The following is a 27,774-nucleotide window of genomic DNA, read 5'->3' as shown; positions in this document are numbered from 1 at the left end:
AACTGGTGGGAACCATGTTATGTCGTGGTTTCGGACGAAGTAATTCGGATATCAATACAATTTCATAACGTGCATGATTTTAATGATTCTCTAGTCAGTCATTATTCTGGTATAAATATGGTTCTTAATTTAAAAGAATGATTAAAGGGCTGTTCGCCAATTATTGAAACACAAGGAGGATAAAGATACTTATCTAGATAATAAAACACATCACAAGAATATAATTCGGATGTATGATTTCGGATATAAAACTTTTAGTTGTTTCAGACTAACTTGTTTGTTGTATAAAATGCTCAACACCATCAGTTCGCCATATTGCTTGAAAACATTTATCACGTTGCATGTTCCGTAACCTGAAAAAAGTATGCAAATGCTGAAATATTGTAGGGAAATCAAATGACTTGCCCCAAGGCCAAACACCAAGTCGCCCAAAAGTAGGTCAACTCGCCCAAAATCTCTTGGACAAGTCACTAATCACTCTTAATCATTTTGTCAACTAAAGAAAACAGTAGTCTACATATACTGAATTCCAGGGACTTTGTTATTTTTTGCTGTGGGAGTGACAGTCCATATGCTCCCCTTCATAACCACAACAACAGTTCGCCACAGCAGATCAGTGCTCATCCCAAAATAGACTTTATTTGTGACAAATTGAGGAAAGCAATAAATTAACTTCAAACATATCAAATTTACCTGAATTTTAACCTACGGGTGTTATCTTTTTATACACCAGACCTTAAAAAACACAATGTTTCAACACCCTATTCTTGTTGACATTTAGAACAGTGTATTCAACATTGTTATTGTCTTAGGCCACGCAAAAAAATCATGTATGATAGATAATATATAGACTATGTCTTAGGCTACATCACATTAAATTTATGTCATGAGCAACAAAGCTCTCTAGATGTAAACTTTTTCCGCGCAAGTTCTACAACCCAGGCTATCTGAAACAAGCCTCCCAAACACAATAAGATGTGGACACTTCTACTGGGATTGAAAAAAACAGCCATTTGAAAATAGTTCTCGTACCAGTCTTATTGTATATTAGTGCTCGCTGACAGTCGAACAAGCACTAGTTCTTTAGCTATCAACCATTTCGATTTTGAAGTTTGTAAGTACAGTATTTAGATCACGCAATTATATTTCAGGAAGTACGTCTAGATGGAGAATTATGAGATAGGGGAGGTGAAAGTGGTGGAAGAGCCAGGAGTGTTCTCCCTTGGCAAGAATGATGTCACAATGAGGGTTTCTCCTGGAACCAAGATCAGAAATGTAATGGGCTTCGCAATGAAAAAAATAAAGGTACTTTTTGTATAAAGTTTTGTTTATAATTCTACCAATCTCATTCAGAGCAATGCATAATCTTTCCTTAAGCCATTTACAAATTGTTAGAAATAGAATTGATTTGAATAACATTAACTATTAAAGCTTCTCACTAAAAATTAAAAATTAAAATCTATCCATTCATAGATATATTAAACTGGATTTTTTTCCTTGACTCATTCAAAGACAAAGGTTGTAATTTATCAAAAGACTAACTCTCAAATTATTTACCTAGAAAACAGCAACACCCAACAATGTCTATGCACAAAAAGCTTAAAACATTACAAATTTGCTGAATTAAGGGAAATTCCTTGGTGGCCAATATTGAGTTATTTGGACAATGGTGTCTTGATATAGACCCAGGTAAAGATGAAACCCTTTATTTTGTGTATGTCTTATATATGAGCCCTGCTCTGGTAAAAATTAGGCTTAATGCATGTAACATTGTTCGTAAAGTGCCATCCAAGATTGCCTGTAAAGTTTCATAGAGGTTTATCATATACAATACGTTCTGCCTAAACTTAATTCTCTTAGCCAGGCTTATAGTGATTAACTTATACACTATCGCCCACTATTTCTCCTTATAGGAGCCAGATGTAAAGCAAGGCTCATACACTATTGCCCACTATTTCTCCTTGTAGGAGCCAGATGTAAAGCAAGGCTTATACACTATAGTCCACTGTTTCTCCTTATAGAAGCCAGATGTAAAGCAAGGCTCATACACTTTCGCCCACTATTTCTCCTTGTAGGAGCCAGATGTAAAGCAAGGCTCATACACTATTGCCCACTATTTCTCCTTGTAGGAGCCAGATGTAAAGCAAGGCTCATACACTATAGTCCACTGTTTCTCCTTGTAGGAGCCAGATGTAAAGCAAGGCTCATACACTATAGTCCACTATTTTTCCTTGTAGGAGCTAGATGTAAAGCAAGGCTCATACACTATCGTTCACTATTTCTCCTTGTAGGAACCAGACGTAAAGCAAGGCTCATACACTATCGCCCACTATTTCTCCTTGTAGGAACCAGATGTAAAGCAAGGCTCATACACTATCGCCCACTATTTCTCCTTGTAGGAACCAGATGTAAAGCAAGGCTCATACACTATCGCCCACTATTTCTCTTTGTAGGAGCTAGATGTAAAGCAAGGCTCATACACTATTGCCCACTATTTCTCTTTGTAGAAGCTAGATGTAAAGCAAGGCTCATACACTATCGCCCACTATTTCTCTTTGTAGGAGCTAGATGTAAAGCAAGGCTCATACACTATTGCCCACTGTTTCTCCTTGTAGGAACCAGATGGAAAGCAAGGCTCATACACTTTCGCCCACTATTTCTCCTTGTAGGAGCTAGAGGTAAAGCAAGGCACATACACTATCGCCCACTATTTCTCTTTGTAGGAGCTAGATGTAAAGCAAGGCTCATACACTATTGTCCACTATTTCTCCTTGTAGGAGCCAGATGTAAAGCAAGGCTCATACACTTTTGCCCACTATTTCTCCTTGTAGGAGCCAGATGTAAAGCAAGGCTCATACACTATCGCCCACTATTTCTCCTTGTAGGAGCTAGATGTAAAGCAAGGCTCATACACTATTGCCCACTATTTCTCCTTGTAGGAACCAGATGAAAAGCAAGGCTCATACACTATTGCCCACTATTTCTCCTTGTAGGAGCCAGATGTAAAGCAAGGCTCATACAATATCGCCCACTATTTCTCTTTGTAGGAGCTAAATGTAAAGCAAGGCTCATACACTATCACCCACTATTTCTCTTTGTAGGAGCTCGATGTAAAGCAAGGCTCATACACTATCGCCCACTATTTCTCCTTGTAGGAGCCAGATGTAAAGCAGCTATGCTGGGAAGGCAGTGGCAAGGCTCATACACTATCGCCCACTATTTCTCCTTGTTGGAGCCAGATGTAAAGCAAGGCTCATACACTATCGCCCACTATTTCTCCTTGTAGGAGTTAGATGTAAAGCAGCTATGCTGGGAAGGCAGTGGCAAGGCTCATACACTATCGCGAACTATTTTTCTCCTTGTAGGAGCCAGATGTAAAGCAAGGCTCATACACTATTGCCCACTATTTCTCCTTGTAGAAGCCAGATGTAAAGCAAGGCTCATACACTATTGCCCACTATTTCTCCTTGAAGGAGCCATATGTAAAGCAAGGCCTATACACTTTTGCCCACTATTTCTCCTTGTAGGAGCCAGATGTAAAGCAAGGCTCATACACTATCGCCCACTATTTCTCTTTGTAGGAGCCAGATGTAAAGCAATGCTCATACACTATCACCCACTATTTCTCTTTGTAGGAGCTAGATGAAAAGCAAGGCTCATACACTATCGCCCACTATTTCTCCTTGTAGAAGCCAGATGTAAAGCAGCTATGCTGGGCAGGCAGTGGCAAGGCTCATACACTATCCCCCACTATTTCTCCTTGCAGGAGCCAGATGTAAAGCAAGGCTCATACACTATCGCCCACTATTTCTTCTTGTAGGAGTTAGATGTAAAGCAGTTATGCTGGGAAGGCAGTGGCAAGGCTCATACACTATCGCCCACTATTTCTCCTTGTAGGAGCCAGATGTAAAGCAGCTATGCTGGGCAGGCAGTGGCAAGGCTCATACACTATCCCCCACTATTTCTCCTTGTAGGAGCCAGATGTAAAGCAAGGCTCATACACTATCGCCCACTATTTCTCCTTGTAGGAGTTAGATGTAAAGCAGCTATGCTGGGAAGGCAGTGGCAAGGCTCATACACTATCACCCACTATTTCTCCTTGTAGAAGCCAGATGTAAAGCAGCTATGCTGGGCAGGCAGTGGCAAGGCTCATACACTATCGCCCACTATTTCTCCTTGTAGGAGCCAGATGTAAAGCAAGGCTCATACACTATTGCCCACTATTTCTCCTTGTAGGAGCCAGATGTAAAGCAAGGCTCATACACTATCGCCCACTATTTCTCCTTGTAGGAGCCAGATGTAAAGCAAGGCTCATACACTATCGCCCACTATTTCTCTTTGTAGGAGCCAGATGTAAAGCAATGCTCATACACTATCACCCACTATTTCTCCTTGTAGGAGCCAGATGTAAAGCAAGGCTCATACACTATTGCCCACTATTTCTCCTTGAAAGAGCCATATGTAAAGCAAGGCTCATACACTATTGCCCACTATTTCTCCTTGAAGGGGCCATATGTAAAGCAAGGCCTATACACTTTTGCCCACTATTTCTCCTTGTAGGAGCCAGATGTAAAGCAAGGCTCATACACTATCGCCCACTATTTCTCTTTGTAGGAGCCAGATGTAAAGCAATGCTCATACACTATCACCCACTATTTCTCTTTGTAGGAGCTAGATGTAAAGCAAGGCTCATACACTATCGCCCACTATTTCTCCTTGTAGGAGCCAGATGTAAAGAAAGGCTCATACACTATTGCCCACTATTTCTCCTTGTAGGAGCCAGATGTAAAGCAAGGCTCATACACTATTGCCCACTATATCTGCCATTAGCAGCCAGATGTAAAGCAATGATCATACACTATCACCCACTATTTCTCTTTGTAGGAGCTCGATGTAAAGCAAGGCTCATACACTATCGCCCACTATTTCTCCTTGTAGGAGCCAGATGTAAAGCAATGCTCATACACTATCACCCACTATTTCTCTTTGTAGGAGCTAGATGTAAAGCAAGGCTCATACACTATCGCCCACTATTTCTCTTTGTAGGAGCTAGATGAAAAGCAAGGCTCATACACTATCGCCCACTATTTCTCCTTGTAGAAGCCAGATGTAAAGCAGCTATGCTGGGCAGGCAGTGGCAAGGCTCATACACTATCCCCCACTATTTCTCCTTGCAGGAGCCAGATGTAAAGCAAGGCTCATACACTATCGCCCACTATTTCTTCTTGTAGGAGTTAGATGTAAAGCAGTTATGCTGGGAAGGCAGTGGCAAGGCTCATACACTATCGCCCACTATTTCTCCTTGTAGGAGCCAGATGTAAAGCAGCTATGCTGGGCAGGCAGTGGCAAGGCTCATACACTATCCCCCACTATTTCTCCTTGTAGGAGCCAGATGTAAAGCAAGGCTCATACACTATCGCCCACTATTTCTCCTTGTAGGAGTTAGATGTAAAGCAGCTATGCTGGGAAGGCAGTGGCAAGGCTCATACACTATCACCCACTATTTCTCCTTGTAGAAGCCAGATGTAAAGCAGCTATGCTTGGCAGGCAGTGGCAAGGCTCATACACTATCGCCCACTATTTCTCCTTGTAGGAGCCAGATGTAAAGCAAGGCTCATACACTATTGCCCACTATTTCTCCTTGTAGGAGCCAGATGTAAAGCAAGGCTCATACACTATCGCCCACTATTTCTCCTTGTAGGAGCCAGATGTAAAGCAAGGCTCATACACTATCGCCCACTATTTCTCTTTGTAGGAGCCAGATGTAAAGCAATGCTCATACACTATCACCCACTATTTCTCCTTGTAGGAACCAGATGTAAAGCAAGGCTCATACACTATTGCCCACTATTTCTCCTTGAAGGAGCCATATGTAAAGCAAGGCTCATACACTATTGCCCACTATTTCTCCTTGAAGGAGCCATATGTTAAGCAAGGCCTATACACTTTTGCCCACTATTTCTCCTTGTAGGAGCCAGATGTAAAGCAAGGCTCATACACTATCGCCCACTATTTCTCTTTGTAGGAGCCAGATGTAAAGCAATGCTCATACACTATCACCCACTATTTCTCTTTGTAGGAGCTAGATGTAAAGCAAGGCTCATACACTATCGCCCACTATTTCTCCTTGTAGGAGCCAGATGTAAAGAAAGGCTCATACACTATTGCCCACTATTTCTCCTTGTAGGAGCCAGATGTAAAGCAAGGCTCATACACTATTGCCCACTATTTCTCCTTGTAGGAGCCAGATGTAAAGCAAGGCTCATACACTATCACCCACTATTTCTCTTTGTAGGAGCCAGATGTAAAACAAGGCTCATACACTATTGCCCACTATTTCTCTTTGTAGGAGCCAGATGTAAAGCAAGGCTCATACACTATCTCCCACTATTTCTCTTTGTAGGAGCCAGATGTAAAGCATGGCTCATACACTATCAACCACTATTTCTCTTTTTAGGAGCTAGATGTAAAGCAAGGCTCATACACTATCGCCCACTATTTCTCCTTGTAGGAACCAGATGTAAAGCAAGGCTCATACACTATTGCCCACTATTTCTCCTTGTAGGAGCCAGATGTAAAGCAAGGCTCATACACTATTGCCCACTATATCTGCCATTAGCAGCCAGATGTAAAGCAATGATCATACACTATCCCCCACTATTTCTCCTTGTAGGAGCCAGATTTAAAGCAAGGCTCATACACAATCGCCCACTTTTTCTCCTTGTAGGAGCCAGATGTAAAGCAGCTATGCTGGGAAGGCAGTGGCAAGGCTCATACACTATCGCCCACTATTTCTCCTTGTTGGAGCCAGATGTAAAGCAAGGCTCATACACTATCGCCCACTATTTCTCCTTGTAGGAGTTAGATGTAAAGCAGCTATGCTGGGAAGGCAGTGGCAAGGCTCATACACTATCGCGCACTATTTTTCTCCTTGTAGGAGCCAGATGTAAAGCAAGGCTCATACACTATTGCCCACTATTTCTCCTTGTAGAAGCCAGATGTAAAGCAAGGCTCATACACTATTGCCCACTATTTCTCCTTGAAGGAGCCATATGTAAAGCAAGGCCTATACACTTTTGCCCACTATTTCTCCTTGTAGGAGCCAGATGTAAAGCAAGGCTCATACACTATCGCCCACTATTTCTCTTTGTAGGAGCCAGATGTAAAGCAATGCTCATACACTATCACCCACTATTTCTCTTTGTAGGAGCTAGATGAAAAGCAAGGCTCATACACTATCGCCCACTATTTCTCCTTGTAGAAGCCAGATGTAAAGCAGCTATGCTGGGCAGGCAGTGGCAAGGCTCATACACTATCCCCCACTATTTCTCCTTGCAGGAGCCAGATGTAAAGCAAGGCTCATACACTATCGCCCACTATTTCTTCTTGTAGGAGTTAGATGTAAAGCAGTTATGCTGGGAAGGCAGTGGCAAGGCTCATACACTATCGCCCACTATTTCTCCTTGTAGGAGCCAGATGTAAAGCAGCTATGCTGGGCAGGCAGTGGCAAGGCTCATACACTATCCCCCACTATTTCTCCTTGTAGGAGCCAGATGTAAAGCAAGGCTCATACACTATCGCCCACTATTTCTCCTTGTAGGAGTTAGATGTAAAGCAGCTATGCTGGGAAGGCAGTGGCAAGGCTCATACACTATCACCCACTATTTCTCCTTGTAGAAGCCAGATGTAAAGCAGCTATGCTGGGCAGGCAGTGGCAAGGCTCATACACTATCGCCCACTATTTCTCCTTGTAGGAGCCAGATGTAAAGCAAGGCTCATACACTATTGCCCACTATTTCTCCTTGTAGGAGCCAGATGTAAAGCAAGGCTCATACACTATCGCCCACTATTTCTCCTTGTAGGAGCCAGATGTAAAGCAAGGCTCATACACTATCGCCCACTATTTCTCTTTGTAGGAGCCAGATGTAAAGCAATGCTCATACACTATCACCCACTATTTCTCCTTGTAGGAGCCAGATGTAAAGCAAGGCTCATACACTATTGCCCACTATTTCTCCTTGAAAGAGCCATATGTAAAGCAAGGCTCATACACTATTGCCCACTATTTCTCCTTGAAGGGGCCATATGTAAAGCAAGGCCTATACACTTTTGCCCACTATTTCTCCTTGTAGGAGCCAGATGTAAAGCAAGGCTCATACACTATCGCCCACTATTTCTCTTTGTAGGAGCCAGATGTAAAGCAATGCTCATACACTATCACCCACTATTTCTCTTTGTAGGAGCTAGATGTAAAGCAAGGCTCATACACTATCGCCCACTATTTCTCCTTGTAGGAGCCAGATGTAAAGAAAGGCTCATACACTATTGCCCACTATTTCTCCTTGTAGGAGCCAGATGTAAAGCAAGGCTCATACACTATTGCCCACTATATCTGCCATTAGCAGCCAGATGTAAAGCAATGATCATACACTATCACCCACTATTTCTCTTTGTAGGAGCTCGATGTAAAGCAAGGCTCATACACTATCGCCCACTATTTCTCCTTGTAGGAGCCAGATGTAAAGCAATGCTCATACACTATCACCCACTATTTCTCTTTGTAGGAGCTAGATGTAAAGCAAGGCTCATACACTATCGCCCACTATTTCTCTTTGTAGGAGCTAGATGAAAAGCAAGGCTCATACACTATCGCCCACTATTTCTCCTTGTAGAAGCCAGATGTAAAGCAGCTATGCTGGGCAGGCAGTGGCAAGGCTCATACACTATCCCCCACTATTTCTCCTTGCAGGAGCCAGATGTAAAGCAAGGCTCATACACTATCGCCCACTATTTCTTCTTGTAGGAGTTAGATGTAAAGCAGTTATGCTGGGAAGGCAGTGGCAAGGCTCATACACTATCGCCCACTATTTCTCCTTGTAGGAGCCAGATGTAAAGCAGCTATGCTGGGCAGGCAGTGGCAAGGCTCATACACTATCCCCCACTATTTCTCCTTGTAGGAGCCAGATGTAAAGCAAGGCTCATACACTATCGCCCACTATTTCTCCTTGTAGGAGTTAGATGTAAAGCAGCTATGCTGGGAAGGCAGTGGCAAGGCTCATACACTATCACCCACTATTTCTCCTTGTAGAAGCCAGATGTAAAGCAGCTATGCTTGGCAGGCAGTGGCAAGGCTCATACACTATCGCCCACTATTTCTCCTTGTAGGAGCCAGATGTAAAGCAAGGCTCATACACTATTGCCCACTATTTCTCCTTGTAGGAGCCAGATGTAAAGCAAGGCTCATACACTATCGCCCACTATTTCTCCTTGTAGGAGCCAGATGTAAAGCAAGGCTCATACACTATCGCCCACTATTTCTCTTTGTAGGAGCCAGATGTAAAGCAATGCTCATACACTATCACCCACTATTTCTCCTTGTAGGAACCAGATGTAAAGCAAGGCTCATACACTATTGCCCACTATTTCTCCTTGAAGGAGCCATATGTAAAGCAAGGCTCATACACTATTGCCCACTATTTCTCCTTGAAGGAGCCATATGTTAAGCAAGGCCTATACACTTTTGCCCACTATTTCTCCTTGTAGGAGCCAGATGTAAAGCAAGGCTCATACACTATCGCCCACTATTTCTCTTTGTAGGAGCCAGATGTAAAGCAATGCTCATACACTATCACCCACTATTTCTCTTTGTAGGAGCTAGATGTAAAGCAAGGCTCATACACTATCGCCCACTATTTCTCCTTGTAGGAGCCAGATGTAAAGAAAGGCTCATACACTATTGCCCACTATTTCTCCTTGTAGGAGCCAGATGTAAAGCAAGGCTCATACACTATTGCCCACTATTTCTCCTTGTAGGAGCCAGATGTAAAGCAAGGCTCATACACTATCACCCACTATTTCTCTTTGTAGGAGCCAGATGTAAAACAAGGCTCATACACTATTGCCCACTATTTCTCTTTGTAGGAGCCAGATGTAAAGCAAGGCTCATACACTATCTCCCACTATTTCTCTTTGTAGGAGCCAGATGTAAAGCATGGCTCATACACTATCAACCACTATTTCTCTTTTTAGGAGCTAGATGTAAAGCAAGGCTCATACACTATCGCCCACTATTTCTCCTTGTAGGAACCAGATGTAAAGCAAGGCTCATACACTATTGCCCACTATTTCTCCTTGTAGGAGCCAGATGTAAAGCAAGGCTCATACACTATTGCCCACTATATCTGCCATTAGCAGCCAGATGTAAAGCAATGATCATACACTATCCCCCACTATTTCTCCTTGTAGGAGCCAGATTTAAAGCAAGGCTCATACACAATCGCCCACTTTTTCTCCTTGTAGGAGCCAGATGTAAAGCAGCTATGCTGGGAAGGCAGTGGCAAGGCTCATACACTATCGCCCACTATTTCTCCTTGTTGGAGCCAGATGTAAAGCAAGGCTCATACACTATCCCCTACTATTTCTCCTTGTAGTAGCCAGATGTAAAGCAAGGCTCATACACTTTTGCCCACTATTTCTCCTTGTTGGAGCCAGATGTAAAGCAATGCTCATACACTATTGCCCACTATTTCTCCTTGTAGGAGCCAGATGTAAAGCAAGGCTCATACACTATCGCCCACTATTTCTCCTTGTAGGAACCAGATGTAAAGCAAGGCTCATACACTATTGCCCACTATTTCTTCTTGTAGGAGCCAGTTGTAAAGCAGCTATGCTGGGCAGGCAGTGGCAAGGCTCATACACTATCGCCCACTATTTCTCCTTGTAGAAGCCAGATGTAAAGCAGCTATGCTGGGCAGGCAGTGGCAAGGCTCATACACTATCCCCCACTATTTCTCCTTGCAGGAGCCAGATGTAAAGCAAGGCTCATACACTATCGCCCACTATTTCTCCTTGTAGGAGTTAGATGTAAAGCAGCTATGCTGGGAAGGCAGTGGCAAGGCTCATACACTATCGCCCACTATTTCTCCTTGTAGGAGCCAGATGTAAAGCAGCTATGCTGGGCAGGCAGTGGCAAGGCTCATACACTATCCCCCACTATTTCTCCTTGTAGGAGCCAGATGTAAAGCAAGGCTCATACACTATCGCCCACTATTTCTCCTTGTAGGAGTTAGATGTAAAGCAGCTATGCTGAGAAGGCAGTGGCAAGGCTCATACACTATCGCGCACTATTTTTCTCCTTGTAGGAGCCAGATGTAAAGCAAGGCTCATACACTATTGCCCACTATTTCTCCTTGTAGGAGCCAGATGTAAAGCAAGGCTCATACACTATTGCCCACTATTTCTCCTTGAAGGAGCCATATGTAAAGCAAGGCCTATACACTTTTGCCCACTATTTCTCCTTGTAGGAGCCAGATGTAAAGCAAGGCTCATACACTATCGCCCACTATTTCTCTTTGTAGGAGCCAGATGTAAAGCAATGCTCATACACTATCACCCACTATTTCTCTTTGTAGGAGCTAGATGTAAAGCAAGGCTCATACACTATCGCCCACTATTTCTCCTTGTAGGAGCCAGATGTAAAGCAAGGCTCATACACTATTGCCCACTATTTCTCCTTGTAGGAGCCAGATGTAAAGCAAGGCTCATACACTATCACCCACTATTTCTCCTTGTAGGAACCAGATGTAAAGCAAGGCTCCTACACTATCGCCCACTATTTCTCTTTGTAGGAGCTAGAGGTAAAGCAAGGCTCATACACTATCGCCCACTATTTCTCTTTGTAGGAGCTAGATGTAAAGCAAGGATCATACACTATTGTCCACTATTTCTTCTTGTAGGAGCCAGATGTAAAGCAAGGCTCATACACTTTTGCCCACTATTTCTCCTTGTAGGAGCCAGATGTAAAGCAAGGCTCATACACTATCGCCCACTATTTCTCCTTGTAGGAGCTAGATGTAAAGCAAGGCTCATACACTATTGTACACTATTTCTCCTTGTAGGAGCCAGATGTAAAGCAAGGCTCATACACTTTTGCCCACTATTTCTCCTTGTAGGAGCCAGATGTAAAGCAAGGCTCATACACTATCGCCCACTATTTCTCCTTGTAGGAGCTAGATGTAAAGCAAGGCTCATACACTATTGCCCACTATTTCTCCTTGTAGGAGCCAGATGTAAAGCAAGGCTCATACACTTTTGCCCACTATTTCTCCTTGTAGGAGCCAGATGTAAAGCAAGGCTCATGCACTATCACCCACTATTTCTCTTTGTAGGAGCTCAATGTAAAGCAAGGCTCATACACTATCGCCCACTATTTCTCCTTGTAGGAGCCAGATGTAAAGCAGCTATGCTGGGAAGGCAGTGGCAAGGCTCATACACTATCGCCCACTATTTCTCCTTGTTGGAGCCAGATGTAAATCAAGGCTCATAAACTATCGCCCACTATTTCTCCTTGTAGGAGTTAGATGTAAAGCAGCTATGCTGGGAAGGCAGTGGCAAGGCTCATACACTATGGCGCACTATTTTTCTCCTTGTAGGAGCCAGATGTAAAGCAAGGCTCATACACTATTGCCCACTATTTCTCCTTGTAGGAGCCAGATGTAAAGCAAGGCTCATACACTATTGCCCACTATTTCTCCTTGAAGGAGCCATATGTAAAGCAAGGCCTATACACTTTTGCCCACTATTTCTCCTTGTAGGAGCCAGATGTAAAGCAAGGCTCATATGCTATCGCCCACTATTTCTCTTTGTAGGAGCCAGATGTAAAGCAATGCTCATACACTATCACCCACTATTTCTCTTTGTAGGAGCTAGAGGAAAAGCAAGGCTCATACACTATCGCCCACTATTTCTCCTTGTAGAAGCCAGATGTAAAGCAGCTATGCTGGGCAGGCAGTGGCAAGGCTCATACACTATCCCCCACTATTTCTCCTTGCAGGAGCCAGATGTAAAACAAGGCTCATACACTATCGCCCCCTATTTCTTCTTGTAGGAGTTAGATGTAAAGCAGCTATGCTGGGAAGGCAGTGGCAAGGCTCATACCGTAAATCTACGAATATAATACGCACTTTTTTACCTGCCGATTTTTTCTTCAAGTAGGGGGTGCGTATAATATACGAGTTTAGAGCAGAACAACTTTTTTCCTGTGTAAATTTTCAACTTAATCGCTATTATTCGCTTCGTGGCATCCATTTTGAACTACACCATTACATCAAAGGGGTGCAACAGGGCTCGTGCTGTCGTTCGCCAGTTGAGTCATTTGCGAAAATATTGAGAATTTGGCTCAATAAAAATCTTATTTGTGAAAATACGAAAATCTAGTAAAATTTCATTGAAAACATCTGCCATTTATATCGGACTGGTTTTCTATATTTGTCTCTTTGTTTTAATGAAAGTGTTTGCAATTCGAACTGTAAACGAAACCCTGTCTGTACCCGATTATGAGACATCGCTTGACCTTATTGTTATTGAAGTGCGCATGGTAGCTGGCCAATAAAACTTGAGCTCGCTTACACATGAAATGACGTTGTCAAATGAAACGTGAGAACGGGAGGAGCTATCGGATAATATTGGGTCATCCATGAGCAGACACTGTATACTTTGAATACACAGTTAATATCGTTTGCCTACAAAATAGCGACTGGACGCTAAGTCGTATAAAGAGATTAGCAAATGAAAAAAAAATAACTGACAATACCCGTAAATATTTATTTCTTAGCTGACCACTATTTATCTTTGTACCGCATATTTACCATATCTGAAGTAAAGAGTGGTAATTAAATAATTAGTTTTATGATGCTAATAGTCTATTACACCTGTCTGCAAATTGCCGAATTAAATTGAAAGGTGATAATTAATTAATTTATTTTTTACTCCAAAACTAGCCTTAATGACAGCAGCGTATTTTAATGAACTAGATCATGAAAAACACGAGCGGTTTAATTGTTTTTTTAGTAATATTAAAGTATTGAGTTTGTAACTTGAACAAAGTAAAAGTAATTCATCTAGACAACTATAAAAACGGAAGTCCATTTTGTCTTCTTATTACTTTATTATTATTATAATTATTATCGTCCCGAATATTGTCAAATTGAATTAAATGTGAAAAGAAAAAACAGCATCTCTGCTTCTTTCTTTTGTAATTATGACTGCTTGACCCGGATGTCAGCAAGGGGCCGTGTGTTATCGGTAACAATCAATGGTAATATAAACAATAGACAGAGATATTTATTATGCAACTGTCATAACAACAGCACTATAACACATCCCGATCAATATACCGGGGTAACAGATAGTTGACAACACCAAATTGATTTGCTATTTTCACAGCACAAAAATATATTGACACATGTTTTCGAAAATGTCCGATTTCGGACACTGATTTTTTTAGTGCGTATTTTACTCGGATTTTCAATTTTTACCGATAAATTTTGACCAAACTAGGGGGTGCGTATTATGCACGAGGGCGTATTATATTCGTGGATTTACGGTACACTATCGCCCACTATTTCTCCTTGTAGGAGCCAGATGTAAAGCAGCTATGCTCGGCAGGCAGTGGCAAGGCTCATACACTATCCCCCACTATTTCTCCTTGTAGGAGCCAGATGTAAAGCAAGGCTCATACACTATCGCCCACTATTTCTTCTTGTAGGAGTTAGATGTAAAGCAAGGCTCATACACTATCGCCCACTGTTTCTCCTTGTAGGAACCAGATGTAAAGCAAGGCTCATACACTATTGCCCACTATTTCTTCTTGTAGGAGCCAGTTGTAAAGCAGCAATGCTGGGCAGGCAGTGGCAAGGCTCATACACTATCCCCCACTATTTCTCCTTGTAGGAGCCAGATGTAAAGCAAGGCTCATACACTATCGCCCACTATTTCTCCTTGCAGGAGCCAGATGTAAAGCAAGGCTCATACACTATCGCCCACTATTTCTTCTTGTAAGAGTTAGATGTAAAGCAGCTATGCTGGGAAGGCAGTGGCAAGGCTCATACACTATCGCCCACTATTTCTCCTTGTAGGAGCCAGATGTAAAGCAGCTATGCTGGGCAGGCAGTGGCAAGGCTCATACACTTTCCCCCACTATTTCTCCTTGTAGGAGCCAGATGTAAAGCAAGGCTCATACACTATCGCCCACTATTTCTCCTTGTAGGAGCCAGATGTAAAGCAAGGCTCATACACTATTGCCCACTATTTCTCCTTGAAGGAGCCATATGTAAAGCAAGGCCTATACACTTTTGCCCACTATTTCTCCTTGTAGGAGCCAGATGTAAAGCAAGGCTCATACACTATTGCCCACTATTTCTCTTTGTAGGAGCCAGATGTAAAGCAATGCTCATACACTATCACCCACTATTTCTCTTTGTAGGAGCTAGATGTAAAGCAAGGCTCATACACTATCGCCCACTATTTCTCCTTGTAGGAGCCAGATGTTAAGCAAGGCTCATACACTATTGCCCACTATTTCTCATTGTAGGAGCCAGATGTAAAGCAAGGCTCATACACTATTGCCCACTATTTCTCCTTGGAGGAGCCAGATGTAAAGCAAGGCTCATACACTATCGCCCACTATTTCTCTTTGTAGGAGCCAGATGTAAAGCAAGGCTCATACACTATCAACCACTATTTCTCTTTTTAGGAGCTAGATGTAAAGCAAGGCTCATACACTATCGCCCACTATATCTCCTTGTAGGAGCCAGATGTAAAGCAAGGCTCATACACTATTGCCCACTATTTCTCCTTGTAGGAGCCAGATGTCAAGCAAGGCTCATACACTATTGCCCACTATTTCTCCTTGTAGGAGCCATATGTAAAGCAAGGCTCATACACTATTGTCCACTATATCTGCCATTAGCAGCCAGATGTAAAGCAATGATCATACACTATCCCCCACTATTTCTCCTTGTAGGAGCCAGATTTAAAGCAAGGCTCATACACAATCGCCCACTTTTTCTCCTTGTAGGAGCCAGATGTAAAGCAGCTATGCTGGGAAGGCAGTGGCAAGGCTCATACACTATCGCCCACTATTTCTCCTTGTTGGAGCCAGATGTAAAGCAAGGCTCATACACTATTGCCCACTATTTCTCCTTGTAGGAGCCAGATGTAAAGCAAGGCTCATACACTATCGCCCACTATTTCTCCTTGTTGGAACCAGATGTAAAGCAAGGCTCATACACTATTGCCCACTATTTCTTCTTGTAGGAGCCAGTTGTAAAGCAGCTATGCTGGGCAGGCAGTGGCAAGGCTCATACACTATCGCCCACTATTTCTCCTTGTAGAAGCCAGATGTAAAGCAGCTATGCTGGGCAGGCAGTGGCAAGGCTCATACACTATCCCCCACTATTTCTCCTTGCAGGAGCCAGATGTAAAGCAAGGCTCATACACTATCGCCCGCTATTTCTCCTTGTAGGAGTTAGATGTAAAGCAGCTATGCTGGGAAGGCAGTGGCAAGGCTCATACACTATCGCCCACTATTTCTCCTTGTAGGAGCCAGATGTAAAGCAGCTTTGCTGGGCAGGCAGTGGCAAGGCTCATACACTATCCCCCACTATTTCTCCTTGTAGGAGCCAGATGTAAAGCAAGGCTCATACACTATCGCCCACTATTTCTCCTTGTAGGAGTTAGATGTAAAGCAGCTATGCTGGGAAGGCAGTGGCAAGGCTCATACACTATCGCGCACTATTTTTCTCCTTGTAGGAGCCAGATGTAAAGCAAGGCTCATACACTATTGCCCACTATTTCTCCTTGTAGGAGCCAGATGTAAAGCAAGGCTCATACACTATTGCCCACTATTTCTCCTTGAAGGAGCCATATGTAAAGCAAGGCCTATACACTTTTGCCCACTATTTCTCCTTGTAGGAGCCAGATGTAAAGCAAGGCTCATACACTATCGCCCACTATTTCTCTTTGTAGGAGCCAGATGTAAAGCAATGCTCATACACTATCACCCACTATTTCTCTTTGTAGGAGCTAGATGTAAAGCAAGGCTCATACACTATCGCCCACTATTTCTCCTTGTAGGAGCCAGATGTAAAACAAGGCTTATACACTATTGCCCACTATTTCTCCTTGAAGGAGCCAGATGTAAAGCAAGGCTCATACACTGTTGCCCACTATTTCTCCTTGTAGGAGCCAGATGTAAAGCAAGGCTCATACACTATCGCCAACTATTTCTCTTTGTAGGAGCCAGATGTAAAGCAAGGCTCATACACTATCAACCACTTTTTCTCTTTGTAGGAGCTAGATGTAAAGCAATGCTCATACACTATCGCCCACTATTTCTCCTTGTAGGAGCCAGATGTAAAGCAAGGCTCATACACTATTGCCCACTATTTCTCCTTGTAGGAGCCAGATGTAAAGCAAGGCTCATACACTATTGCCCACTATTTCTCCTTGTAGGAGCCATATGTAAAGCAAGGCTCATACACTATTGTCCACTATATCTGCTATTAGCAGCCAGATGTAAAGCAATGATCATACACTATCCCCCACTATTTCTCCTTGTAGGAGCCAGATTTAAAGCAAGGCTCATACACAATCGCCCACTTTTTCTCCTTGTAGGAGCCAGATGTAAAGCAGCTATGCTGGGAAGGCAGTGGCAAGGCTCATTTACTATCGCCCACTATTTTTCCTTGTAGGAGCCAGATGTAAAGCAGCTATGCTGGGCAGGCAGTGGCAAGGCGATAACGAAGACTGTCTCCTGTGCTGAGATCATGAAACGCAAAGTTAAGGTTGGTTATGGGTTCCATTCAAGTTAGTTTCACGCTTAACTCTTTCAGTGCTGAAACCAAATTTTGAAGGCTATTGCAAACAGTTTGGATCCAGATGAGACGCAACAGAACGTGGCGTTGCATCAGGATCCAAACTGTTTTCTTTTCTGATTATTCTTGAAAAAATTGAAAAAAATGCTAATTTTAGAAATTCAGCAGACCACATTTTAGCAGACGACAAATATCCCAGCATGCAAAGGGTTAAATAGATTAGCTGAGATTTGTATATTCTATACAAATGAAGGGTTGGTTTTGGCTTCTATACAAGTTTCATACATATGAAGATTAGAACAGAGTTGTGATATTATACTTGTGATAGGTTCAAGGTGAAGCTTTGTTTTTGCATCCATACATGAACTATGCTTAGATATATATGCTTATAATTGGAATAATATCACCACTACAAGGTGAAGGTTTTGTTTTATATTGTATTGATAGATTGAAAAAGAATTGCAAATATAATAACAAGTTATGTACATTTTACTGTCCTTGGGGAATATATAAGGATTTGTTGAACTCATATGGCATGGAAGAAACTTAACTCATTGTGTGTGATTAAAATAGGACATTAACCAGCACCTGTGGTCTCATATACATAATTTGTTATCATTATACAGAGTTTATTGAAATGATAAATTATAGTATACTAAGAGAAAATTAGTGTTTGTTTTTTGCCATGCGCATTAAAGAGACTTACCATAAGCTCAAGATTTTAAATGATTTTTTTGGTCATGCTGTTCATTTACTATGTGTAGCAAGTTTTGAATATTATGAGCTATTATAGGCTTAGCAAGAAACTGATCATTTGAGTTTGCTCTCGTATACAGGTTTTTATTCATGATAGTCTACGCACAACATAGATTTTTGTTTTATTCCTCCATTAAAATCTTTTATTGGTTGAGAAGATATATAGTTTTACATAATGCATTATCAAAGTAAAAGTTCAAACTTGATAGCTAAAGACAATCAATTTATTGATATTTCATTGGTTCAAATGCAGTTGTAAATGTACAATATCCCTTTAACAGTGCAATTTCTATAGCTGCCCATTAAGCTTGATAATCCTTTCAAAATATTTAAGAGACTCCATGTATACATAACATGCATTTTGCATCTCATTTCCTGTAGGGGCTTCACCAGATTACCAGGATAAGATACCGAAGAATTGAGGAATACTGGGAACCCAAAGTGGAGGGTTTGGACAGGTAAGCCCTGTTGACTTGGGTAATCATCTTTCATTGATTGGACAGGTAAGTCCTGTTGTTCAAAGGTAATCATCTTTCATTGATTGGACAGGTAAGTCCTGTTATTCTAAGGTAATCCTCTATCATTGATTGGACAGGTATGTCCTGAAATTCTAAGGTAATCATATATCATTGATTTGACAGGTAAGTCCCATTGTTCTTAGGTAATCCTCTATCATTGATTTGACAGGTAGGTCCTGTTGTTCTAACGTAATCCTCTATCATCGATTGGACAGGAAGGTCCTGAAATTCTAAGGTAATCATATATCATTGATTTGACACGTTATTTCTGTTGTACTTAAGTAATCATGTAGCGTTGAAAACAGGGTTTGGACAGGTAAGTCCTGTTGGACTTACTACTTTTTGGAAGGCAAATAGGGATGTGCTCGCTGCTATTTTGTCCATCAGTCTGTCTGTCCAAATAGTGGTCTGAATGAGGTTTTACCAAAAATGTTTCATATATAATCAATTATTTTTTCTACAAAGCGTTGATGCTTGCAATGTTTTCTTTTAACACTATTAACACATACACGTCAAATTTGTGTTGTGACCTTGACATTGACCTTCTGTTGGACTAACTCCATTAGTCCAATTTCTTGGCTAAACTAAAATGATGCATTTAGCTTACAATCAACGCTGCTGGCTACACAGATTTGATACAGGCATGGTGTTATGTATAAACACTCTGAACACATTCACATCACCTCACAATGTTATTTATCTTGACATTCACTTACTTTTTTACTTATTTTCAGGGTCAAATTCTTAGTTTATCCAAATTGATTATTCACTATTTATCGATATTCTTTACCAAAATCAAATTGTTACCTCAATTTAACTCTCAGCATGCTCACATTACCTGACCTCATTTTGATATTGACCTAATTATGTCCCCCACTATAGTAGTGGGGGATATATTGTTTTTGCCCTGTCTGTTGGTCTGTCTGTTGGTCTGTTGGTCTGTTTGCGCCAACTTTAACATTTTGCAATAACTTTTGTTATATTGAAGATAGCAACTTCATATTTGGCATGCATGTGTATCTCATGAAGCTGCACATTTTGAGTGGTGAAAGTTCAAGGTCAAGGTCATCCTTCAAGGTCAGAGGTCAAATATATGTGGCCAAAATCGATCATTTTATGAATACTTTTGCAATATTTAAGATAGCAACTTGATATTTGGCATGCATGTGTATCTCATGGAGCTGCACATTTTGAGTGGTGAAAGGTCAAGGTCAAGGTCATCCTTCAAGGTCAGAGGTCAAATACATGTGGCCCAAATCGCTTATTTTATAAATACTTTTACAATATTGAAGATAGCAATTTGATATTTGGCACGCATGTGCATCTCATGGAGCTGCACATTTTGAGTGGTGAAAGGTCAAGGTCATCCTTCAAGGTCAGAGGTCAAATATATGTGGCGCAAATTACTTATTTTATGAATACTTTTGCAATATTGAAGATAGCAACTTGATATTTTGCATGCATGTGTATCTCATGGAGCTGCACATTTTGAGTGGTGAAAGGTCAAGGTCAAGGTCATCCTTCACAAGGTCAAGGTCATCCTTCAAGGTCAAACATCATATAGGGGGACATTGTGTTTCACAAACACATCTTGTTTTGGACTTATACTTACCGGGTATTCAAATGTTCAAATATATCAGTAATGTACAGGCTTCCACTGGCAGCATCAGCATTTATTTTAACACAGCATCTTGTTATTATAAATATTTTACAGCATATTTTATAAATGTAAATGTATAATACATGAGCAAATTTCATATGAAGCACTTAAATGTATGAACAAGAGCTGTGTTTCTGAAACACAATGCCCCCTACTGCGCTTTGAAGTCGCATGGCAGCTATTTTAGAAACAAGGTTATATTTTGAATGTAAAGGTCCGTTGACCTTGACCTTTGACCTAGTGACCACAAACCATGTTTGATTGTAGATCTCAATGAGATGCATGCACATGTGAAGTTTAAAGAACATAGACCCCAAGAGTTTTCATTTTATGAGCAAGGTTTAAGTTTTGGGACAGACACACATACAATGACAGACAGACAGGCCAAAAACAATATACCCCCTGATCATTCGATCTGGGGGCATAAAAAGCACAAGGATGTGAACAATCATAAGCATGCATAATGTTTCAATGTTTAAAACACAAATAAAAACATTTGAATATAGTCATTAGTGAGTATAAAATTATTTAATTTTTGCACATTTGCAGGATCATGACACACCAATGTTTTCTTGTAACTTGCTAAGAATGAGGGTGTGTGTGGCTTATTGTCATTGTGATTATAAGTTTTCAATTTGGTTGAAAGAATTTTCTACCATGTCTTATTCAAAAGAAATGACAATGTATTGCAAACTGCTGTCAATGCTTAATTGTAATCAAGCATATGTAGTCAATAAATACCTGTATCTGACTGGAAGCTTGATTGAAACACATAATAAGTTGTGAAATCTGAGACCCGGACAACAATAAGAGCCCTTACAAAATTCTACCCTGAAATATTTGTTACAAACAAAATGTTGGTGTGAATTAATGGTTGAGCAGTCCATAGAAGAGACTTCGAGCAAACCCGAAAATTGAGCAGAATGTTCTAGCCATATGTCGATGATTGTATTTCTACCTTGACCAATTATTCAGTTATGATTCCAGTACAAGATTTTAGCAAAAAAATCACGATTATTCTTTAATATGGCAGAAAATCAAAACATAATGTCTGAGATTTAAGTTAATAGATGAATGGTAATTACAACATGAATGATTAACTCTTTCAGTGCTGGAATCGAATTTTGAAGGCCTTTGCAAACAGTTTGGATCCAGATGAGAAGCCACAGAACATGGCGTCTCATCAGGATCTAAACTGTGTGCTATTCTCAATCAAGTATTCTTTGAAAAAAATCGAAGGAAATGCTAATTTTAGAAATTCAGCAGACGACATTTTAGCAGACGACAAATTTCCCAGCATGCAAAGGGCTAAAGGAAGTTCAATACACTGTACTGAAAGTTTTTGAACTGGTTGGAAAGGTAAAATGTATAAAACCTCTATAAGAAAGACCTTTATCTGAAGAATCGTAGTTAACCTGGTTTAACAAATACCTTAAATGGTTACCAAGTACTGTTTGAAGGTGATGGTAGGAATGGGTTCGGGTAGTATACCTTTTTACAAAGAGGTCAGGGGTTAGTGTTACGTGTAGCCATTACATATGCATTTGTATTTTTCAGGTTAAAAGTAAACAGGGACGTTCCAGCCATATCTATACTGCTGTCCAAGGAACCACTCAATACCAATGAACTGGGGTACGTACAATTACCTAAGCAGGTGACACTAGATAATGGTTGAATAAAATCACGCAAAGTAAGATAAGTGTATGTTCCATGAGATTACTAGCATAAAAAATACCTCCCTTGGTCTTTTACTAATATTGCTAATGTCTAGGTATATTTAATCAAATGTGTTTGTCTCAGCATACTTGTGTTTTAACTGTTAAGTACCCTTTTGCTACTATGCACTAAGTTACCTATTGCTATTGTAGGTATTATGCACCAATAGTAATTTAATCTTGTTGCTTTTGCAGATACAAGGCCCCACTATTCATATTGACGTGTTATTATTGCAGATACAAGGCAGACTAGTCATGACTATCTGTTGATATTGCAGATACAAGGCAGACTAGTCATGACTATCTGTTGATACCTGTTACTATTTCAGAAACAAGTTCTGAGTAGTCATTACTACCTGTTGCTATTGCAGATACAAGGTCCTAGAAGTCAAGGTTACGTTTGGTATTGCAGATACAAGACACCAGTAGTCATGGTATTCTGTTGCTTTTGAAGGTACAAGGTCTCGGTCGTCATGGCTATCTGTTGCTATTGCAAATACAGGGTCCTAATAGTCATGGCTACCTGTTGCTATTGCAGAAACAAGTCCCCATGAGTCAAGGTTACATGTTGCTATTGCAGAAACAAGATCCTAATAGTCATGGTTACCTGTTGCTATTGCAGATACAAGATCCTAATAGTCATGGTAACCTGTTGCTATTGCAGATACAAGGCCACAGTAGTAATTGTTACCTGTTCTATTGCAGACACAAGGTTTTAGTAGTCATGGTTACCTGCTGCAATTGATGATGATACACAGTCCTAGTATTCATGGTTACATGTTGCTATTGCAAATGCAAGACCCCAGTAGTCATGATTACCTGTTGCTATTTCAGGTACAAGGCGCCAGTAATCATGGTTACATGTAGCTATGGCGTATACGTGGTCCCAGTAGGTAGTCATGATTACCTGTTGCTATTGCATACACAAAGCAAAGTCCCAGAAGTCATGGCTACCTGTTGCTATGGCAGAAACAAGTCACCAGGAGTCATGGTTACCTGTTGCTATTGCAGATACATGGTCCCAGTAGTAATTGTTACCAGTTCTATTGCAGACACACGGTCTTCGTAGTCATGGTTACCTGCTGCAATTGATGATGATACATGGTCCTAGTAGTCATGGTTACATGTTGCTATTGAAAATGCAAGACCCCAGTAGTCATCAATACCTGTTGCTATTTCAGATACAAGGCGCTAGTAATCATGTTTACATGTTGCTATGGCGTATACATGGTCCCAGTAGTCATGATTACCTGTTGCTATTGCAGATTCATCGCAAAGTCCCAGAAGTCATGGCTACCTGTTGCTATGGCAGATACAAGGTCCCAAAAGTCATGGCTACCTGTTGCTATTGCAGATACAAGGTCCCAGTAGTCATGGCTACATGATGCTATTGCATATACAAAGTCACACTAGTCATGACTACCTGTTGCTATTGCAGATACAAGGTACTAGTAATCATGGTTACATGTTGGTATTGCACATGCAAGGTCCAGTAGTCATGGTTACCTGTTGCTATTTCAGATAGGAGGCCCTAGTAATCATGATTACATGTTGCTTTTGCAGATTCAAGGGCCAAGTAGTCATTCCTACCTGTTTCTATTGCAGATACAAGGTCACGGTAGTCATGGCTACCTGTTGCTATTGCAGATACAAGGTCCCAGTAGGCATGATTACTTTTTGCTATTGCAGAAACACGGTATAAGAAGTCATGGCTACCTGTTAATGTTGCAGACAAACAGACTTTGTAGTAATGGCTTCCCATTTCTATTGCAGATACAAGATCCCAGTAGTCATGGCTACCTGTTGCTATTGCAGATACAAGATGCCTGTAATCATGGTTAACTGCTGTTATTGAGGCTATGTTACTATGACAGATATCAGTCAGAATTTTTCATTGCTTCTTGTCTCTATTGCCAATATAAGACCCTATTTTTTATTGCTACCGGTTCTTGTTTCTATTGCTGACACAAGCCCCAGTTTTCATGGTCACATGTTGCTATTGCAGATACAAGGCCCCAGTTGTCAGTGTCACATGTTGCTTTTGGAGGTGCAAGGCCCCAGTGGCCATGGTTACCTGTTTGAATTGCAGCTACCAGGGCACATTTGTCAAGTCTACCATTTGCTATTGCAGAAACAAGGCCTCACCTCTAAGGGTCTCATGTTGGTCTTGCAGATACAAGGCCCCAGTTGTCATGGTAAAATTTTTTCTTCAGAAACAAAGTTATTTGGATTACATGTTGCTATTGAAGGTGCAAGGCCCAAGTTGTCATGGTTACCTGTATTGCAGACACCAAGGCGCAGTTGTCAAGTCTACCATTTGCTTTTGCAGATACACGGCCCCACTTCTCAGGGTTACATTTTGATATTGCATATTGCACGGCCCCGATTTTCATGGTTACATTTTGCTCTTGCAGGTACCAGGCCCCAGGGTCCTTTGATGAGTTCTGGAAAGATGTGGTTACCAAGGACCGTCTGCAAGCAGACAGGAAGCGGAAAGGGTCCAGACCTGAAGTTGACACCAAGGTTTCACAGGGTCAAGGCCAGAACAACAGGAATAAGGGCCAGCAAAAAAAACAGAATGTTGGTAAAGCTGTGTCAGAGAAAAAGACAGAAAAGGGCAAGAAAGAACAAATGGAGCTCAGAACTTGATAGATGTTCTTGAAGATTGATTGATCTTTGGCACTTTGGAATAGGGATTAGTTGTGGGTGACAGAAAATAAACTGCTCAACAACACAATTCAAGTGGAGATGATCCTATGTAAAGTGATTTGATATGATTGAGTCAGCAGTTATATTTCCGAAATGAACTTGCCTAGGAATTACTTTGCATGCTTATTACTTTGCATGTTACTTAATCAACATCCAAGATAATTGGTTATCAAATAAGTCATATTACAGTTGATTCAGTTATTTTGTGTTGTTTGCATTATTTAAGCTGAATTGTTAAGAAAAATATAATTGTATGTGTGAAATCATTAAAGTATTGTTAAATAAGCAAATTTGTTCAATTATGTTGTATTTTCAGGATTTTGTTTTGCTCATATGATTCATGAGAAAAAAATCAATCATTTAATATTTTTTCATGAATGCTTGATAATGATATGTGTTAAAGTGTCATGTTGGTATGTCCCAAGCTTTAAACATCCGCTTTTGACTTGCACATGTAATAATAAGCTTATTCAGCCATGGCCCTGTTAAACTCTTACCTGTATTTTGTCATATTTGATCAGAACAAACAATTAACACTTAAAATTATTGTTTATGTGTTGAACACATGGGCCTAGAAGACAAATATACCAAACCGTAATGTTGATGTATGATATATAATATGTACATATGGTCAACATATTTATAGGCCACTTCGTGTATATGCCTTCAGTACAATAAAGTAAATAACTGCAATACTTGATGGTTAAAGTGCATGTTTAATTAAGCCAAGTATCCATTAATTTCCTTAGAAGATCCAGCTTACAAAATTCCCTATGTGTTATTAAATTGAGCCTGGCTCTGGGAAAAACGGGCTTACCTGGGGTAATGCATGTGCGTCTCAAAGCTTTTTTCGAGATTTCCATGTGCAATGAAACAGCACTTTCCACCTAAATTGGATTTTTGTGACAAAGATACTTCCTTTCAAGGAAATTTCCATGAAAGCAAAAAGTGTCGTACCTGCACGGGTTTATCTGGGACAACAATATATGCACATGCATTTAGCCGGGTTTCATCAGAGCATGGCCCAATATATCTTTATTTCAAATCTAACACATTGTGTGTAAAATGTCCACGCACAAAAATTGCAATTTCCAAGAGTTAAACTCGAGCATAGATTTACTTAAGAGCTTATCAAAAACCAGCCCAGAGATCAAACGTTGATGTTCAGATGAGGGATCTTAATTTCATGTTTACCTGGAGTAACATTTAACATTGTGGATTCTTTATGACTTGTATTTTGGTATTTCTAGTATCACTGTAAAAGGTTAACCAACACTCATGGCTAGTATTTTAATCAGCATTGTGCAAAATGTGTGACCTTGATGAGTTTTTTTACGCCAAAACAAATAAAAATCAATATTTAAATGTTGCAATAATGTGATATCAACACAAATACAATTGAAATGTATGCCTCTGAAAAATATCATAGTTTATTTGTATGTACCATTGTGCCCATCCAGATTTTGTTCCCACACTGTATTACTCCAGATGTCCACCACATACATTTTCCATGCACATCCCATGTTACTAGGTTAAAGGTCAAGGTGACACTTCAATGTTAAAGGTTATGACATTTTGATTTCCACTCTGTAGCATAACACTGAGACGATTTTAATTTAACTTTCAATATGTATTTCACATGACCAGGCTGTGTTTGGGTACAATCTTATGTCAACTTCAAAATTATAGGTTAAAGGTTCTAAAGGTTTGTTTTCGCTTTTAAACACAAACATGGCCAAGAGGATTTTAATATTTCCGAGAGGATTTTAATATTTCCAAGAGGATTTTAATATTTTTCTGGATTCTTGTCTGAACGAAACAACAATGCATAAATCCCATGCTCCTCCTTGAAAGGTCAGCGTAAACTACAGGGTAATTGTCACAACACATCAGGTCACCGTTATGTAATTAATATGGTGTCGGCCTAGCAACTGGGAGGTTACAGGTTCGATCCCCAATGTGGGAGTGTTCTTTAGATCTCCCTCAAAGACACCAAGTACTGGTTTTAGGCCCACGAAATGGGCTATAGAGCGTTTAAAAAAAAGTAAGTAATTTCAATGCAATCAAGCTAAAATAATTGGTTTAAAACTTTAAATTGTCACTTCCTATCGTGTATTTGATGCTGTGCTTCAATAAAACAGTGGTATGCAACTTTATACACAAAAGATTTACCATGATTACCATTATTACTATTGCATTTATATATCAGCAAATGAATCCAAATTTAAATATGTGCAGTAATGTGTTGGTGTCAAATCCCCTGGTAAGTTCATATGACAAAGCGACATTCTGATCGTTGAGCCTGCCACTTGGCAGTCTTCCTTTGGGTTTAATTCTATAGTGTCGAAAGTGTGTGGTAGAAATTACTTGAGTTTGACATAATTGTTAATGGGAAGAGCAATGTAATGTTTTGGTGTTAAAGCAGTCATTTAGGTTGGCTGAGACTTTAAAGCCCTATTAAAGTTTTACAGCACAAATGGGATCAAGCAGGGACCTATGCAAACGTATAGGTCCCTGGTTCAAGCCACAAACTGCGCACCACTTATAGTTTAATAACTGAGACATTATTCATTTAGTAAGCTAAGTAGAACGTGTGTTTAATATACCAGAATACTTGGTTTTCTAAACAATAAAAATAGGTGTTTTATTCTGTGAACAATTGTGTTGTGTAACCAATACTTGTAATTTTACCCCTTGGAGTTCCATTTTTTACATTTGACCGAATGCGCGAAACCAGTCTTAAAAAATTGCCAAATAAGAGC

At 40.6% G+C, this 27,774-nt stretch overlaps 1 protein-coding gene across 3 annotated transcripts; it reads left to right on the top strand.

The window, feature by feature from the left end:
- LOC127854933 (ribonuclease P protein subunit p25-like protein) lies at window positions 1-25,705 on the top strand. Of its 3 annotated transcripts, none has more exons than XM_052390054.1 (6): window positions 1-39; window positions 1,152-1,305; window positions 17,532-17,624; window positions 18,792-18,868; window positions 22,146-22,220; window positions 24,718-25,705. In XM_052390054.1, exons 2-6 carry the CDS (start codon window positions 1,165-1,167, stop codon window positions 24,950-24,952), a joined length of 621 nt encoding a protein of 206 aa, XP_052246014.1. In that variant the 5' UTR covers window positions 1-39; window positions 1,152-1,164; the 3' UTR covers window positions 24,953-25,705. The 3 variants fall into 3 exon arrangements, with proteins under 3 accessions (XP_052246014.1, XP_052246013.1, XP_052246012.1); XM_052390053.1 differs by having other exon boundaries at window positions 4-93; XM_052390052.1 differs by having other exon boundaries at window positions 4-109.
- Window positions 25,706-27,774: the final 2,069 nt, after the last annotated feature.

Source organism: Dreissena polymorpha, chromosome 13 (genome assembly GCF_020536995.1).
Source record: "Dreissena polymorpha isolate Duluth1 chromosome 13, UMN_Dpol_1.0, whole genome shotgun sequence".
NCBI lineage: Eukaryota > Metazoa > Mollusca > Bivalvia > Myida > Dreissenidae > Dreissena > Dreissena polymorpha.
Note: the sequence above shows the minus strand (reverse complement) of the source record. Positions and strands in the feature narration are given on the sequence as shown.

Excerpts from the sequence above, each read along its gene's own strand:
- LOC127854933 (XM_052390054.1), top strand. The coding sequence starts at position 1,165 with ATGGAGAATTATGAGATAGGGGAGGTGAAAGTGGTGGAAGAGCCAGGA. Across the intron at positions 17,625-18,791 it reads TCATGAAACGCAAAGTTAAG|GGGCTTCACCAGATTACCAG; the intron begins GTTGGTTATGGG and ends CATTTCCTGTAG. Across the intron at positions 22,221-24,717 it reads CTCAATACCAATGAACTGGG|GTACCAGGCCCCAGGGTCCT; the intron begins GTACGTACAATT and ends TTGCTCTTGCAG.